General features: G+C 37.8%; 1 protein-coding gene across 3 annotated transcripts; it reads right to left on the minus strand.

The window, feature by feature from the left end:
• Window positions 1-885: 885 nt before the first annotated feature.
• On the minus strand, window positions 886-17,016 carry GDAP1 (ganglioside induced differentiation associated protein 1). Of its 3 annotated transcripts, none has more exons than XM_011937179.1 (6): window positions 16,826-17,016; window positions 15,948-16,140; window positions 7,143-7,316; window positions 5,788-5,882; window positions 4,710-4,824; window positions 886-3,759 (listed from the first exon to the last, which is right to left on the minus strand). In XM_011937179.1, the coding sequence occupies exons 1-6, from the start codon at window positions 16,940-16,942 to the stop codon at window positions 3,377-3,379; spliced, it is 1,077 nt and encodes a 358-aa protein (XP_011792569.1). In that variant the 5' UTR covers window positions 16,943-17,016; the 3' UTR covers window positions 886-3,376. The 3 variants fall into 3 exon arrangements, with proteins under 3 accessions (XP_011792569.1, XP_011792571.1, XP_011792570.1); XM_011937181.1 differs by having other exon boundaries at window positions 15,948-16,116; window positions 16,932-17,015; XM_011937180.1 differs by lacking the exon at window positions 7,143-7,316 and having other exon boundaries at window positions 16,826-16,995.
• Window positions 17,017-17,636: the final 620 nt, after the last annotated feature.

Here is a 17,636-nt window from a genome sequence, read left to right on the forward strand (position 1 = left end):
TACTACATAATTAAAACGACTATCCTCACACTAGAAATTACACTTCCTCACTTTGTTTGGAATCTACTACCCCACCTAGTAAAACAACTGTTCTAGAGTATTAAAAAATCAAGACATTCTGATATGGGTAAGCAGAGATCAAGTAAACAGACCAATAGTTGGCATAAACAATATGATGGTTATATCTGAATACTAATTTATTTATTGCATTAATTTGACCTTCATGTCTTTACCATATTGTTTTTCTTTTCTGAGCAGACTACATTCGGGTGACTTTCCACAAGTATTCAGTATTGTTTCCCTTTGGTCTTGTTTGTAAATTCAAGGAAAACAATGCCAATTAGACTTGCATTTACTTTGCTTTGTTCAGTGTAAAATGAAAGTACTCAATTTCTACTTGATTAGAATGGCTAAGCCTACCAAGCTAGAAATGTGGAAGGTAATTTGAATATTCATAATCCATACTCAATAAAATTAGCTATGTCAAAAATATACATAAATATGAGTAATACTTGAAACCCAGTAAACATGTAAGAAAACTATTTTGCAAAGATAAATACTCAGTGTTCATCATTTTCATGCTCTCTCATGGTAGGTGGCTGCCTGTGAAAGAGCTGTATTAATGAGCAGGATCAATTTTTTTTCGTTTTTGTTTTTGTTTTTTGAGAGATCAATGTTATTCTTTAGGCTGCCATTCATTTTAAGTGTGCATATTTAAATGAAGCAAGAGTCAGCAATTTTTTTATAAGGAAAATATGGCATCCTATAGCTAAGTATCTTGAATACCTAACCTCTGCTTATTTTACCCTTTTAATTACCACATGATGCTTTGATTTTAAATAAAACAAAATATCTGTTTTCCAAAAAAGATTACAAAATGAGTACTTTGTTTTAGGGTTCATATTTATTTTCCAAATACTTGTATTGATCTTACAGAATAGTGTCTCGGTCTCTCTATTGCATTCAACAACACCAAAAATCTACAACGCTGGTGTCAACAGCAATAATTACTAAAAATTGAGCAAGCAATTTACAACTATCTGCAATTATGGAAAATGGATTCAAAAGGCATCTTGCAATAACAATAGTATTTATGTGTGTTAAGACACAAAAAGCCAACACAACTTTAGTACCTCAGGCATTTTTCTAATTGTGATATGTATACAAATTTTGGAAATTGAGGAGTACATTGGCCAGTCACCAATATTTATGAAAAAGAAAATACACATAAGTGCCCATTTAGCTAATAGTGTGTTTAGCTTGACATTGTGCAATACTGTAATCCCTTACAAAGCATTAGAAATCAGTCACATTTGCCTCAAGCTTTTTTTAAACAGAAGAATAATCTAATGAAGATGTCCTTATTCCAGAAACTGAGGTCATTACTATCTTTGCTCGAAACATTTTAGAAGAGTTGCTGAACAAAAAGAACACCCAATCTTAGTCCACTGGACGAACAGCGACATCTAGTGGTCATTGTATCCCTAAACAAACGCCTTAAAAGCATAAACTCAAGTATCCATGAAATACGTGAAATTGCCACTATCTTTAATGTATTTCCAAAGAAACTGTACAGGAAATTATAAACACATTCTATAAAGATTCCCTATGATTCAGGAATAATATAAATTGAAGGAAAAGTTAACCATGGACTTCTAATTTTTATTCTTAACAACCTTTTCACAGGTAAATATCCTTCAGAGATTTTTATAAAAATCCAATTTTTATTTCTTCACGACTCAGTTCTTGTTTCTAACAGAGTGACATAAAGAACTCAAACACTATGGACTAATGAATAATAAGTTCTATGGCTCTTATGAGTACATGGATTGGTATGTACCAGCAACAGATTCACACTCCATATGATGACACACTAATGTGCAAATTTAAAATGTTACTACTTAAAAAGCTGCTACTCAATTATTGTCTGAGTTTACTCTGGAGGTCTTAGTAATCTTTTTGAAATCAGGAACATATAGTTCATCAAGGTTTTCTAATACAACTAGGTCACGAAATGGAATTACAGCCCATCAAAATAGAATTAAAGAATCATTTTACCATCAAAAAGTCACTGCTTCCTAGGTATGCCTTTCCTATTAATGATGAAGTTAGTACATTCTTTGGCTACTGTTGTTCACAGGGACCTCGGCACATCATCTCTATGCCTGCTATCCACCAGACACCACAAATGGCTCCTCAGGCCTTCACAGCTAGCTCCAGGGTGCCTTCTTGTGACCATGAAAGACTTTTTCTGAGCACTAACCATTTGCTGCAGTTCTGTGGTTATTCATGGGACACACTGGGACTGTCCCTTCCAGATGAACTGAGGTATCCTCCCCAAATCCCTTAAACATACATGAATGAATACAGGTATGCATCACTATCTATCCTTTTAATTCATCTTCCCTAGATTAACTGCCAAGTGCTAAGACTAGACCTTTCTAACACGTTTTTGTTAATATCATAAACAGATGAAAGATCTGGACAATTTTTGTGTTAACACACCAGCCTCACCAAATGAAGAATGAACATATTTGGTGCTACCAGATCATCAAAATACCCACTACCCAGCCATATGACATGCTAGTGATTAGCTGGGACATTCACATAAATGCCACTTATGTGCACAAAGAGGGCTATAGAGGCCACCCTTTCTACCTCCCACTGGACATGACCACCCAGAGGAATGGTATCTCACAGGCACCATCGAAAACAGTAAGGAACCATTACCACTTGGTAATTCAAATTGCGGACCATCTGAAATGGTAAGGAATCATCTTAATATCACTTAAGACTTTTACATAAATGCTAGGCGGATGTGTTCCAATGAGCATGACATTTCCAAGTATATAAGCACTTAAACTCACTAAAGCAATGTGTGTGATTCATAAGCATTTAAAATTAACACTGATGTCAAATGAGATGCTATACATATAAAGCCTGGGGTTCTCTCCAGCCCACTATCCCCAGTGATTCCCTAGTCCTCTCCTAAGAGTTCTCAGTTACAGAAGTGTATGTGTGGGCAGTGGCCACAAGTAACTAAATGTGAGGTTTACCAATGGGACAGACAGTCATGAATGTTGGAGGCACCCAAAGCTTACTTTCTATTGCTCTACCCTATACAGACTTCATTCTCTCATTTTTCCTTCTCTTATCTCTTTGCCTTCCTATCTCTGCCTGGAGCTGGCAGTTGTAGAATGAAGCAATTTTGTGTCCTATTGCTATCTGAACCCCTGTAATGTGTAACAAAGATGACTTTTGAATTTTAGGAAAAAATACTGCCAACTACTCAATAAGACAGACTCAGAGAGCTATCGGCAATCATAAGGTCTAGCTAAATGCTTGGATGAGCTGCCACCATAAGATCCCAACAAACCTAGAAATAATTTGGTCTGGGTCTAAATGCTAATATCATGCTGCCAAGCCTCTTTCTGAAAAGCATAAAAGCAAAATATCCCACTCCTGCAAGCAAACCAACCACAAGGGTCGTGCCAAGAACTTTTGGGGCCCTTTTCCTGGCCACCCGGAATGCTGTTGGCAGCACTGCAGAGATTAATATATTGTTGACATGTCCTAAAACCTTGTTAAATGTTTTTCTCTTCAAGACACGCTCGTAATAGGTTTCCAAGTTTGGTCGCTTTCCGTTTCCCCAGTTTCTCCTTGCAAACCCCAGGAACTTCAGTCGATGCAATGTGACAGCAAGTGAGACGTCTGCCAGGGTGAAGGATTCACCGCAGAGCCAAGGTTGCTGGCCCTCTTCTAATTAGAGAAAGGGACATAGAGAATTAGAGGCAAGCACTCTACAGACAGACTCCAGCTGGTATCAGTGGTCTCAGCCTTAAGAGTGAGTGTGAGTATACCAAAAGATGAAGGCTATTATATATTTATTTTCTTGACAGCCACACTCAGAGAGTAATTTCATGCTTTAAAAAAAAAAAAAGTCCATGCAAATGTATCCTAGGCCAAAGGAGACTTGCTTGACGTCTGCCAGCCATCCAGGTCCCTATGTAAGACTGCAGCCACTTGAGCTTATCACTTTGTAAAGGACACTAAGGGGTTGAGAGCCTCCAAGTTGGTTAAAAGATACTTCCTTCTTGTTTATAAAAAAACAGTTCTGCTTTAGAAAAATCCATAAAGCTGAGTCTGAAACATCACTCAGTGGCTACTGCTCTTAGTCACTTAAAGCAGAAGAGCTTTTGTGACAGGTAACATAGTCTTCAACTCTAGACAGAGTAGCATAAATGGCCCACGTGTATACACCTATGTCTTAACCCTGAAGCCAGTTCACTGGCACGTGCATGCTTACCAGCCAGTTTACCACACGCCCATATGCTGGCCCCCTGATTACACTTTAGATTGGAGGCTGTTTCCCTGCCTAAGGAAAAAACTAGAGGGAACATTCAAGCAATTACTCAAGTTATTCAACCAAACTAATTACTATAATTACAAATCTGTAAAACAGTTAGGTAAAAATCTCCCAAGCATAATTGAAATTATGCAGAAAAATCCTTCATGTAGATGCAGACTGAGTTACAATTAGACACCTGGGTTTTTCCAGGTGCAATATCATTGTTGTTATCATAATTAAAACTGCCCATGAATAACAATAATGAAAAGCAGATTATAGAACGTTTTCGGTGAGACCTAACAATGTTCCCATGAATGATACTGATGTTGAAAAGAGAAAAAGAATACAAATGAGAACCTACCTGGGGTTTCTTCATTTCTTCTTTGCAATTCAGTTTCAACCTGATCCAAGACTTTCTCCAACTCATCAAGAATTTTCTTCAAATACTTGACATTGTCATGATCGAGTAGCTTTGACTAATCAACCACCCAAAAAAAATAAAACAACAGAAAACAGATTATTTACACCTTTAAAAAAAATAAATCTAGGTAAAGCAAAGCAGATACAAACTCTTACAGAGTTCAGCCTGTTTATTTTAGACAACGGGAAGAAATAGAAAAACTCAGGGGGAAAAAAAAAAAAAAGAGCTAAGTTGAAGGGAAATATCCCATCTGTGAAAATGCTGCAGAAGCAGACCCACTACCCACTGGCAGTTCCTATGAGGCCAGGTGACCAGAGAAGACAAAGAATGGGAGGGGCATGAAGAGCTGTCTGCTAAGCACAACTCGGAAAAGAATTGCAGCAGCTGGAATTGAAAGAGTAGGTGAAAGGTCAAGGATGAGAAAGAAGTCCAAGTAAAGGAGTTGAAGGGCGAGTGGAGAGTCAGTCAAGTGACTGTGAGTGCAGGTGTTTCTTCTGAGGAGCTCGTTTAGCTAAGATAGGATACAGGAAGGTGGGAAGTTGGGGAGGGTTGGGAGTACAGCTGTTTTCTACACTTTTAATATGAGAGAAGCTTGCATGTGTTGCTGGGCCCAGGGAAGGAATCAACAGAAGGAGAAAAGCTGACCATAAAGCATACTCCTCAGGGGGTAAAGCGAGTCAGTGTGATACATGGAGGGATGTGGGTCTAGTGAGGACTTCCAGTGGTGGAATACCTGAAATGACAGATTCTAGAATATGTTATGAACTTCCTTTGCATTTCATAACTTTTTTGGCAACTAGCATGCTCAACATCTGTTTGTTAAGCACTTGTCATCAAGTTTGAATATCAAGTCTAACAAAAAATTCTTTCTAAAAGGAGAACATAAGCCAAAGGTAACATGTGTACTGGTGAATTGCAATATTTAAAAGAAGATATTCTAGAAATAGCAGTACTTTACAAAAAGTAGAACATTTACTCCATGCAGTGTGTGTCAACTGAGGACAGCTGATTGACTTACTTTAAGTCGTTTCTGTTTTGCAATGTATGCTTCTTGTAAATCTGGGTTTTCTTCAGCAAGTTTCTTCAGCTCAGACTCCGTGTTTCCAATTTGGCCTGATAATAAAAACATTTTGGAAACAGCAAATTAGTTTCTCCCTTCCACACCAGAAACAAGAAGCAGAGAAACTCAAGGGCTGGAGCTCATGCCCTGCTTCTCTGCCTTGGGCTTACCCTGTCTGTGCCTCAGTTTCCTCATCTTTCAAATGGAACCCTAAGAGTATCTGCCATGCAGGGTGAAGACTAAATGAGAAGCTTCATGGGAAGCACGTAGAGCAAGGCCCAACACTTTAGAATGCTCAGTGCAGGCTTGCTGCTCTGCCTTCCTCTACCTTTCAAGCTTTCTATAATGAACTCCTATATGAAGGGAGGAAAAAGGCTTATTTTTAAAAAATATTAACTGTAGGTCATAGAATTATACTCAAAACTCTTGTTTCACATCATATAAAGGGTACTTACAAAGAGGAGGAGGAGGAATAAGAGGAAAGAGAAGCAGGAAGAGAGGGCAGTGGAGAAGAAAAAGAAAAAGAAAGGAGAAAAAGGAAGTGGTGAGAAGGACGGAAGGGAGTGAAGAGGAGAGGAAAAGGAGGGGTATCAAAAAGGAAAAAAAGAATAATAATAATAATAAAGGTGAGTATCAAATAATGAGGAAAAATGGTTTCTGGATTTAGAAGATCTGACTTTGAGTGTTTCTGATCAACATTCCCAAAGTGTGACCACTGCCACCATCCTTTCCCTTCTTATCCCAAATTATCTGTGCTATAAAGCACACCTCCTGCTCCACAGATCATGCACTGACTCTATCCTCATGACAGGAGGAAGGCAGAAAGCTGAATGTCACAACTCAATCCCAATAAATCTCCTATCACTAAACATAGAGACAGAGTAATAGTTACACACTCTCTAGTCCAGTTTGCTCACATAATGAAACAACAATTAAGGACCAGAAACATGAACTCAACTGCCCATAATCCTAGGCAGATCCCAGCTTTTCAGATTCTTAGTCTACCTGTTCATGAGAACATGTTATATTCTTTACTTTTCCATAATCCACTCTTCTGAGTTTTACCCAAGCTTGGTCCTCAAAGCCAAGAGCTGATAAATCAGGTCCTATAGACAATAAATGTCCAACTGAGCAAGTGAAGCACAGATTAATACGACTGGTTCATGGATCGATCCATAACATGCACATCCATGAAGCAAACTCAACAACGCTATTCCCAATCTTCTTTTAGTGACCATGAGACATGCTAGGTCTCAGAATGAATTAAAAGAAAGTGTCAGACAGAATTCTAGGTCTTTAAAATGTTTACATACTACGAATCCTTGTAGTTGCATAAGCCGGGATCATGGAGTCCACAGTTAACTCAGGATGTAAAATGCAGCCATGTGTATAGGCATCCATTGGCAAGGAGTCAAGCAGCTCTCGGTAATGTTGTACCCGTGGGTAATACATGCTTCCTTTATCAGGCATTAATCTGGGTGTTCTTTCTAAAATACGCACACACAAATATTGAAGAAAAAGTTACAATTGAGTTGTTACCCTCGAAAGCAAAACAAAAACACTAACCACTCATCATTAACATTTTCAACATATCTGTATATTCAAAGAATGTTGTCTCCTCGCCGCAGACATTCAAAGTTTGAAATAGCCTGATGCACCAGACAAGATCCCAAACCATAATCACACTGGTATTCTCTCATTTCTCCATCTTGCAAACTGCACTCAGCCTTCAAGGCCCAGTTATTTATGCCATTTATTCCATGAAGCATTCCCTAACCTCCTACAACTGCCAACATCTGACTGGCTCACATGTGCCTTCTTCTATACATCCATAACACATTACATACCCTCTATTACAGCCCTTATCACACTGCAATTCATTGCATCTTTTTACCCCATGACTGTCTTCAGGGAAAGGAACCTGGATTCCAGAGTCTAGCATAGTTCTCCACACACTTAGGGCCCTCAAAGTTTGGTTAATTGAATGAGGACTCATTATGGGAAGATAATCATGGGTTACTCTTTTCCAGGTGCCAAACAACATCAAGAGTGACCCTACTGACACATGTGAACGTGAAATGACAATCTATATGGAACAGGAAAGGCCTTCGCTCAAATATCACAGGTGCACTTTCCCCAGGAATTTCTAACAATTATCTCTAGAAAGTGGCTTCTACATACACCCTTATTTGCTAGTTAAAATCCAGACTGTAGAGTCCTTGAGGGCAGGGACCATGTACTGGTTTCTGTTAAATCCCCAGTGCCTAGTATAATGTTTGACATGTAGTAGGTGTTTAATAAATTATAATGAATACATTCCAAAATTTCCAGTTATTATATAGATTACGTGAGCTGGAGAAGCGCTGCAGTAGTTAACACGTACACTGAGAAACAAGGCCTGAAAATTTCTCACAAGATCCCACAGCTAATCAGAGGCAGAGCTAGAACTAAAGTCATCTGATTCCTAATGTAATGCTCTCTTTGATTATACCATCATAACATCTTCAAAGGATTTTAATTTCAGAGACTATCCAAAAAGAATAAAGTGAAGGATACAACCCAAAGGTCGCGACTATGTCCCTTCAGAATCTCTTCCTACCTCTGGCTCTCAAACTGTCCCTAAAAAATGTCAGGTCTATTAATTATCACAATTTCAAAGTATTAAGATATCTGCAATAACTTAACCATGAACATATCTGTGATTTCCATTGGTTATCAAAGTCACAGGCACTCCTGATATTGCCATGGATTGTGCCTACATTGCTAATGGAAGGAAATAATTGCTTTAAATATTAGAGCTACAATTATTCCCCATCCAAGATCTCAAATATCCTGAATTCTATTCATAAACCCCTAAGGGCAACAGTTCTCACACTATAGTCTGAGGATCCCTGGGTTTTCCTAAAACACGTTTGGGGGATTTACAAAGTCAAGATGTTTTTATAGAAATACTAAGACATTAATTACTTTTTCACTCTTACTGTCTCTCTCAAGCGTATAGTAGAAGTTTCCAGAAGCTACAGGAAGCATGACTCTATCACTCTAACAGCCAGTGGGATTGTGCTTACATAGGCTAATAGTTTAAGTTTTCTCAGTTTTGCTTTCTAAATGGTAAATATTGATAGCCATGATCCACATTTTAAAAATGCTCTCTGGTGTCCTCAAAGACAAAGGGGTGTAGAGATCAAGAAGTTTAAGAACTAATGCTTTAGGGGTCCAAGAACCTCAGGCTAATAACCATAAATAGTACATTTTCAAATGCTTCCCAAAAGGTCAAAGTAATGGCTAGTGGCTCTGGCTGCTTTCTGGTGCCGGGCCCTGGGGCTTCTCTCCAGAACAGCATACCATTTCCTTCCTAGAAAAGTGAATGAGAGCAGGAAAAACAATGCCTAATTGCTTTCTGGGGAAGATCCATCAGGCCAAGCCCAAATTCTTCAAGGAGGACAAATGTTTAAATCCATGAAAATAATTTTCTTGTACTCAGTGTGCCGTTACTATCTAACCATTTCCTGAAGCACTCTGTCAGAGCACCCACTGAACCCAAGTTATCTTCCCATCTCTCTTTCTTCGTGCGTGTCAACCATGCCCTGTCCAGTATCACAGGGGCACTGTGCTGACATCCTCCTCCTCAAATAGAAGCACAGCAGTATTTGCTGCTTCTGATAAAAGAATTTTTCAAAGGACAACTGGGAATTTCCTTTGAATTATAGAGGAGATCTTCCCTCTCAATCCCATCCTATTTTATTTTCCAGTCCTTCCATAAAGCACCTTTATCAAAATACTAAAAGCAAGAATTTTTTCTCAGTAATCTACCTCAACCAGGAGTGGGAAAGTAACATAAGGCATACCGGGGCAGGACAGAGAATTAGGGAGTTTTAAGAAGCAAGCAATGAGTGGAGGTACCAGCATTAGGGAGTGGGATTGCAATAGTGGAAATCAGGCTTGGTATTAAGCTGGAAGAACAAATAAGTTGGCACAAGACCAGACTTTCTGGAAGAACTGAGCAGAGGACAAGTTTTATATTACACATAAATTTAGGCAGCAAATTATAAACCAGCAGATAGACATTAAGCAGAAAGATCTGATAAACAGCAGAGGAAACCAAAAGAAGCAAAAAATAAAATTAGAAAGAAACAATAAAAGCATTATGCAGCCATGTAATGGAGACAAACAGGTCTGTACATGCTCAAGTCCCTGTAATGCTGAGTAAAATAACAACGGCTCTGAACCATTTTTAAAAAATTACATTTGGTTTTCCCAAGAGTAAAAAATAAAAAGAAATTAGGGGCTTAAAGGCATAAGTTTTCATTATTTTACTAAATTCACTACTCTGGTTACCCATGTTTCCTAGTAAAGGCAGATAAAGGAGGCACTATTATGCCTTGTTTTCAAGAAAGACTCCCCTAGGTCTATTTGTATAACTTTCAAGTCTCCCTTACTAGCTCAATGGAAACAGATTATATTTCATTCCTCACTCTAGCCCTTTGCTATTTATTTCACTTAGACTGTATAGTGATTGCATCAGTATATAATATGCATAACACAGCTGAACAATATTGTACTCTTCAACCAGTCACACACTAGGCTATTAAAAATATATAATAATGGGCTGGGTGTGGTGGCTCATGCCTGCAATCCCAGCACTTTGGGAGGCTGAGGCGGGCAGATCACAAGGTCAGGAGATCAAGAGACCATCCTGGCCAACATGGTGAAACCCCATCTCTACTAAAATACAAAAAATTAGCCAGGTGTGGTGGTGCATGCCTGTAGTCCCAGCTACTCGGGAGGCTGAGGCAGGGGAATCGCTTGAACCTGCGAGGCAGATGTTGCAGTGAGCCGAGAATATGCCACTGCACTCCAGCCTGGAGACACAGTGAGACTGTCTCAAATATACAGAGATATATAAATATATATCTACATACACACACACACACAAATAGTGATATACAATTAAGTTATGACCTGAGGCAAAAGATATGGCTGCAAACTGATTACAATTCAATACTGTCCTAACTCTGGAGCTAGAAAGAGCAAATCTAAATATAGATAAGGGGAAAAAAAAAAAAAAGACCTGGTGTCAAATTGTATCAGTTCACTGTATGCATCCAGGATTTTGAGACAAATTTATAGCATTATTGTCAATAAATTTTATGTACTATACATTAAATGTTTAACTACTTTTAACTGGTATTATAGTTAAGACTTTTAACAGAAGCATTTGTAATAATGGAAGCAAAAACTCCTTTATCAGACAGTTCCAATTGTTAGATACACATAATATAGAAAGAGGGCCTCTGAATTTTAATACCCCCTACTTGTCTGCTAAAATTGGACAAATCACAAAGAGAAAAAAAGTTACTCTTTAAAGCAACTTTTACTGACACAATAAAGACTGATATTCTTTTCTATGCCATATGGTATATTTTCTCCATACTTTGTGCTAATCTGCAATTTCAGTCTATGTGCTAAAAGGCCTATATTCAACTATAAACAAGAGCCTTTTCTTGATGAACACAAAGATAAATATTAATTGGTAATTCCTTAAATAACTATTTTTAATATAACAGTGACACCAGAATTAACATTCTTTTTTAAATGTTACATTTGATGAAATTCAAATGTAATATTTAGATATATTTTATAGATAACATTTTATCTATAAATTTAGATATCCTAATAAGATTTATGTGATTTTAATATCATACTAGAATAGTTTATTTCCAAACTAAATTCTATTTCCTAAGAATAAATTATATACCTAGACATAAGACATGAACATGATGTTCAGGGAACTGTTATATTAAATTACAAAAATCCATTATTCTTGATTCCATGTTACCAGAGTCACTTGGTAGTAATACATATCATATGTTCTAGTATTTTATAGTTATTTCATATATTTTTGATTAGTAGCCAAGTTAAATTTTATTTAAAGAGGTTATGAGTACAATAGCTAGATTGAAGAATCCATATTTGTGCGTACATTCACCTAGTCCCATCCCTTCTTCCTCAGTTTACCTAGTCTGCTTGCTCTCATACCTCATCTAGCTTTATCAGTTGCTTGCTGTAAAATAACTATTCTTCACCACATGCCCAGACTGAAAGAGGTATCATGTACATGAAAGAGTCTATAAAACTGGACAGTAATAGCACATGTATATGTTAAGAACAGATTTGGAATTATCACCAAATTTATAGAAAGAAATTATCTTTGAAGACTAGCAAGCTTCTAATGATTTCGGATCTTTAAAATATCTCTGAAGTATCCCGGGACCCTACACCCAATTAATACCCAATAAATGATTACTGAAAGAAGAAATGAAGAGACAGCTCTTGGCCAGCTCTTAGTTTGGCAGCCGTAACTGAATACTTCTAAATTTCTCGTTTGACCCAAGTTTTGCCCTCAGGAACATCATTCATATCTATACCATTCTTCTGTATGACTGCTTTCCAATAAAAAAAAAAAAAAATCAAACATAGCCATTATCCAACAGATACTCACTATTTCAGACTATGACTTGAAAAGCAAACTACCAATTATTTAATGAACTATCCCAAAAGTACAAGGATATAAATATTTAATTATAAACACAAAAAAGTTGAGAAATGTCTCCAGATCAGCAAGTCATCATTTTTGGCATAATCCCCACTGGATCGATAACAGGAGACAGCAAATAACAGTGAAGGACATACCAGTTCGCTACATTCTGTTCTTTAGAGGAATGGTTACACTTACAGTCTCCTGTCATGACCATGGGCGACTGTACACCTCATGAAATCCATCCACTTATTCCACCTCATCAACATTCCTCAAAGTTACATCCATAATTGGACAAAATGCCAACTATTCCAAACAGCTCAGAATGCAGAGAGTTACAACTCACCCTGTTCTCAATAAAATCTATAATTTTCAAAGAACCTGAAATCACACTAGCCATTTAACATTGGTAACTATCTATTAACCAGGTGCGCTATTCTTTTGGAATGCAGCAGGTTTTTTAAAACAAAAGCCTGATACCCATTTTCCTCATGCTCATTTTACATTTAGTCTTGTTAAACTTTATCTTATTTTTCCATTTTGTTGTATTTCCATAAGAAATATTTTATAAGCTAGTCATCATTTTGACTATTTATCTTTTCTGTCATTCACAAATATAATCTTATTTCTTCTATGTCTTTATTCGAATCATTGACTTGTTAGGCTCAAGTCAAAACAGAAGCCTACAAGAACATTGCAAGGGATTCTTGTCCAGGCTAACATCTGTTTCAATAATTCACTCATTTTAATCATTCAAAATATTTATTAAGCACCTATTAAGAAACATTCACTGTATAAGGCATTGGGGATAGTTATTAATAAGATACACTGTTCCCAACCTCATAGTACTTACAGTGGTGTACAATTCAAACATTTAAAATAAAGTATAAAAACAATTATAAATAAAATGAGAGTCTACAGTTGAAAAGGTAATCTGGTATGAGAAATCTATAAATTAATATTCTTTAATATGGTAGTTTATTCATCTGCAAATGTGCATTACAATCCTCTAGCTATATTTGCTCCTTTATTCCACAAGGGTATATGTAATGTAATCTCAAATGTTCTACTTAAATCAAGATATACTATATCTAGAACCATGCCTGGCACATAATAGACAGTTTTTTAAAAGTGTTAGGGACATTCTCCAGCAGTGTAAAACTTAAACTGGTTCCTTTCACTGAGATACACAAAAATTTTAAACATATTTAAATAACTTTTCACAATCTATTCTATATTTCTGCCAGATTTAAAGACAGTAATTTACACCAGTGCTTACTTAACTAAACACTAGCTTATAGCAGTACTCACAAACTTTAATGTACATATGAATCATTTGGGGCTTTTGTTAAAATAAAGATTCTAATTTGGTAGATCTGCAGAGAGGTCTAAGGTTCTGCAGTTCTAACAAGCTCCCAGGTGATGCCAGTGCTGCTGGTGAATGGGAACATACAGTAAGTAGCAAGGCTTGGTAGAATTCACTTTTCCCTGTCTTTGACAATAGGATGTTTGTCTATGTTGTCTGACTTTCATTCCCCATGAGTTCTTAAAGTATCTTAATTGTGATAACACTTTTTAAAACTTCAGTACTCTGAGATAAACTTCTTCTTGACCTTGCTTTATATAACTTAGCCTTGATTTATTAAAACTATTGTTCTCTTGCTGTCTTCCTATCTACTGTAAGTTTTGGGTCCTTTAATCGTTTTTTCGTCCTTCCCAATTGATTGAAAGATATTCAACAAGTTAGTGGCAGTGTCAGACTAAAAGTTAGGACTCTTGATTGCTGAGTTACAATAATATTTCAACCAGAATTAAAGTCTGCGGTTTCCATATTTCCATCCTGTCACAGCCTACAGTGCCTTCTCTTCTAATACAATAAATAGTAATCAAAAGAATTTAGCATTTCCTTTGTTTGGTTATTTAAATACAACTTAGCAGGACACAGAACGTATTTCTGCTTTGTTATCATTCTGTACTAAAAGCAAATGAGAAAGACTAAGGAAAATTGTAAGAAAACCTAATAATTGGTAACATTACTATGTTGTAAATATAATTTATATCACTGAATTTCTTAGAGGAAAAACAGTGTAAGGAGGGGAGGGAGGAGGGAAATGATGATAGTAGAAGCAGTTCAAGCAACAGTACCAAAAAACTTAAATGGGATTTTCCATTTAGAATATCTTTTTAAAGTTTTTGATCATTTAAAATAGAATTATTAACACAATTATTTTGTTCAATTATAATTACATCTCCCAAGAAATACAAATTATTAACAGACTTATCCATTTCCAAAAAGCTCAAGATTAAGAAACATTGTCTTAAATGAACTAGTCATTTTCAGTACAGTCCCCAGCATATTAATTTACAAGGAATAGCAAATAAAGATGAAAAGAAAGTACCTCATTAAATGTTTTGGTTTAGGCCAAAATTACCTTTAATTAAACCGCCAATCACAATCCTAGGGGACCAGCACTTAGATTAAGAACAGGGGTAGCCCATTGCTAATCTAATTCCCTGGGCTTCCCGGGCCCCACTGCCCACCATCTAGGCCTCATACTCATTTTCCTTCTAAGTACCTGAGACTGTTTTTTCTTGTCCTAGTAATTTCCTTTGTCAGCTTCCTGTAGTTTGGGGCTAGGCTCTGCTTTCACCCTACCCTACTAACATCAACATAATTGCTAGCAGATGAAAAGTAACAATCTCACACAGCCTTTTTAGAAGAGCATTCAGCTGGAAGCTCTGAGCCCCCCTGTTTTGCTCTCAACAATGTCCATTGTGATCAGCTGTGTAATCTTGGGTAAATCCTTGAAGCTACAGTTCACCTCAAAGGATTATTATTAGGAACAAGCAAGATAATGTGTAAGTGGCAAGGACCATGGGAGACAGTCAGTGTAGTATGAAGGCTTTGGAGACCAAAGACTCTGCCATACAATAGCTATATTACTTTGGGCAACCCTGTTGCATTCTCCTCATGTACATAATGGGAATAACTTAGATTCTTCTGAAGACAACATAGTATAGAAATTATAAAATGTCTGACACATAACAAACTGTCAATAAATGATTTACCTAAATGCACTATACAAATTTAAGCCCTATAATTCCTTAGTAAATATATAAAATTCAAACAATTCAGAAGTGACGGGGGCAAAGAACTCAGCTATACTAACATTCTATTCTCCTTTAAGATTTGTTGCTCTTTTTCCCCCCTTGTTTTTAAGGTGAAACCATTTGGTTTATTCGATGAAATTGTCATAGTGCACATTTAGAATATTATGAATTTAAGGCTAAGAAATCTCCAACACAAACCACACATCTGCAGTGTTTTGCAAGTGAATTTTTTTAAGTTTCAACATTAACATTTGTACTTTGCATGAAATTCTTTTAAGTAGCATTATACTAGTTTATACAAAATTTGTTATCGACCTATTTGATATTTGTGTGCTTATGGAAATGGAAAAGGTTTTTAATCCCAAACCACCATCATGACACGAGAGAGAGGAGAGAGAGAAAAAGAGAAAGGGAACACATAGTTGTGTTGAAAGTAAATCCAAGAAATCACAAGTAGCCTTAACATTACCATCGAGGAAAGTCTGTTCAAGATAATCAATGATCTGAGTGGCCTCACAAATTATGTTTTCCCCGTGGATAAGGACAGGCACTTCTCCAGTTGAGTTCAAACGCATAAACCAAGGCTCATTGTGCTCACTCAAGGGCAGACTTACATCATGTTCCTCGCACTTCAATGCCTTTTCAGCAATTACCAAGCGCACCTGGAAGAGTTCACACTGGTTACTACAACACGTGTAAGCTTTCAATTAAATGACTTCCCTGGACACTGCTAAGCAGCCTTTCTGGGCTTCCCTGTGTTACTGACATTTTCAACAGTCGTTTTAACAATTCCTATTCCTAGAATTAACAAGTACAGAACAATATTCAACAAATTAAGAGAAGAACACAAAATAAGTAATGAAATGATTCTGACTGTATTCATTAAACAGTCACCCTCCTCATCACCACCACTTTCTTGGTGTCCTAAACCTGATTATGGGCCCTCCCCAAACAAGAACCTGAACTGTAGGTACATCAGCTCTTGCTGAAAAAAGTAAACGCGAGAGAGCAGAAGAGATCGCGGATGATAAGGGTGCACAAAGGCACCTCCCTCTGCCTCTCGCCCAAGCCCAGCAGGCAAGGCCTCCAGGCCAAATACTGAAAATGATGCTTTTTTTGTCGCATTTCGCGAGAGGCAGAGCCTGGGTCATAGCCACATAAGATTATCTCAGACCGGTTCTCCCCGCTCCCCACCGGGGCGCATCCTGGAGGGGGCACCTGCCCCTCCCGGGTCAGGACGCTGGAGGCGGATTTCTAGGTGGAAGGGATTCTCTGGGCGGGACCCAGCAGGAGCTGTCCCAGTGCTGAAGCCCGATCCGCGCCACCCTCCGCCGCCAAGGCCTGTACCTTTTGAGAGCTGAAGGAATGCGTCCAGTGGTACAGAATGAGCTTAACCTCCGCGTCGGCCTTGCCTTCCGCCCTCAAGGGCGGGCTCCCTCTCTGCTCTTCCTGCCTCCCAGCCATCTCGGGGTAGGCGAGCGCGAGCGGACCCGGCCTGTCCGCCCTGGGCTTCTCCCTCCCACACTGCCCCGCAAGGCGTTTCCGGGTTTTGAGCCGTGCCTGCCGGAAGGAGGGCGCACGGCCCGCTGGGAAATGTAGTTCCGCCGGCGGCCGAGTCTGCGAAAACGCATGGTCTGCGCCCGGAAAGCCCCTGGCAAGCCTGCGAGTGCATCTGGGACGTGCAATTGAACGGTTGTTTTTTGTTTTTTATTTTTTGTTTAGAAGAAAAAAATCAAAAATATGAGACCCTAGTTATGAAGGGCGGTAAGGAAAAATGGTGATAGCAAATTACTCTTCGGTTTGGAGGTTGCTCAGGTATAAAAGCAGCAATTTCCCAAGATACTTAGGGTTGCTCTTAGAGCCTGTTCCTTTTTTGAAAAGGAAGTTCCAGTCGACAAAGCAACAGGAAAAGGATCTATGAGTTTTCATTATAAGATGCTACTATGACATTAATGGACTAATTCCTCAAATTTGACTAACTGCTGTAGATTAGAGAATAGTCTTGTATAAACCGTTAAGTACTTGATTTTGATAATTAAACTGTGCTTTGTAAAAGAAAAAAAAAATGCCACTATGGAGTCATGCAAAAAAACTGTTTTTGTCATAAACAGCTAATAAACAATGGCGATATAAAATAGCCTAGTTGTTAAATACAAAA

The sequence above is a fragment of the Colobus angolensis genome, unplaced genomic scaffold (genome assembly GCF_000951035.1).
Source record: "Colobus angolensis palliatus isolate OR3802 unplaced genomic scaffold, Cang.pa_1.0 Scaffold16, whole genome shotgun sequence".
In the NCBI taxonomy this organism is placed as follows: domain Eukaryota; kingdom Metazoa; phylum Chordata; class Mammalia; order Primates; family Cercopithecidae; genus Colobus; species Colobus angolensis.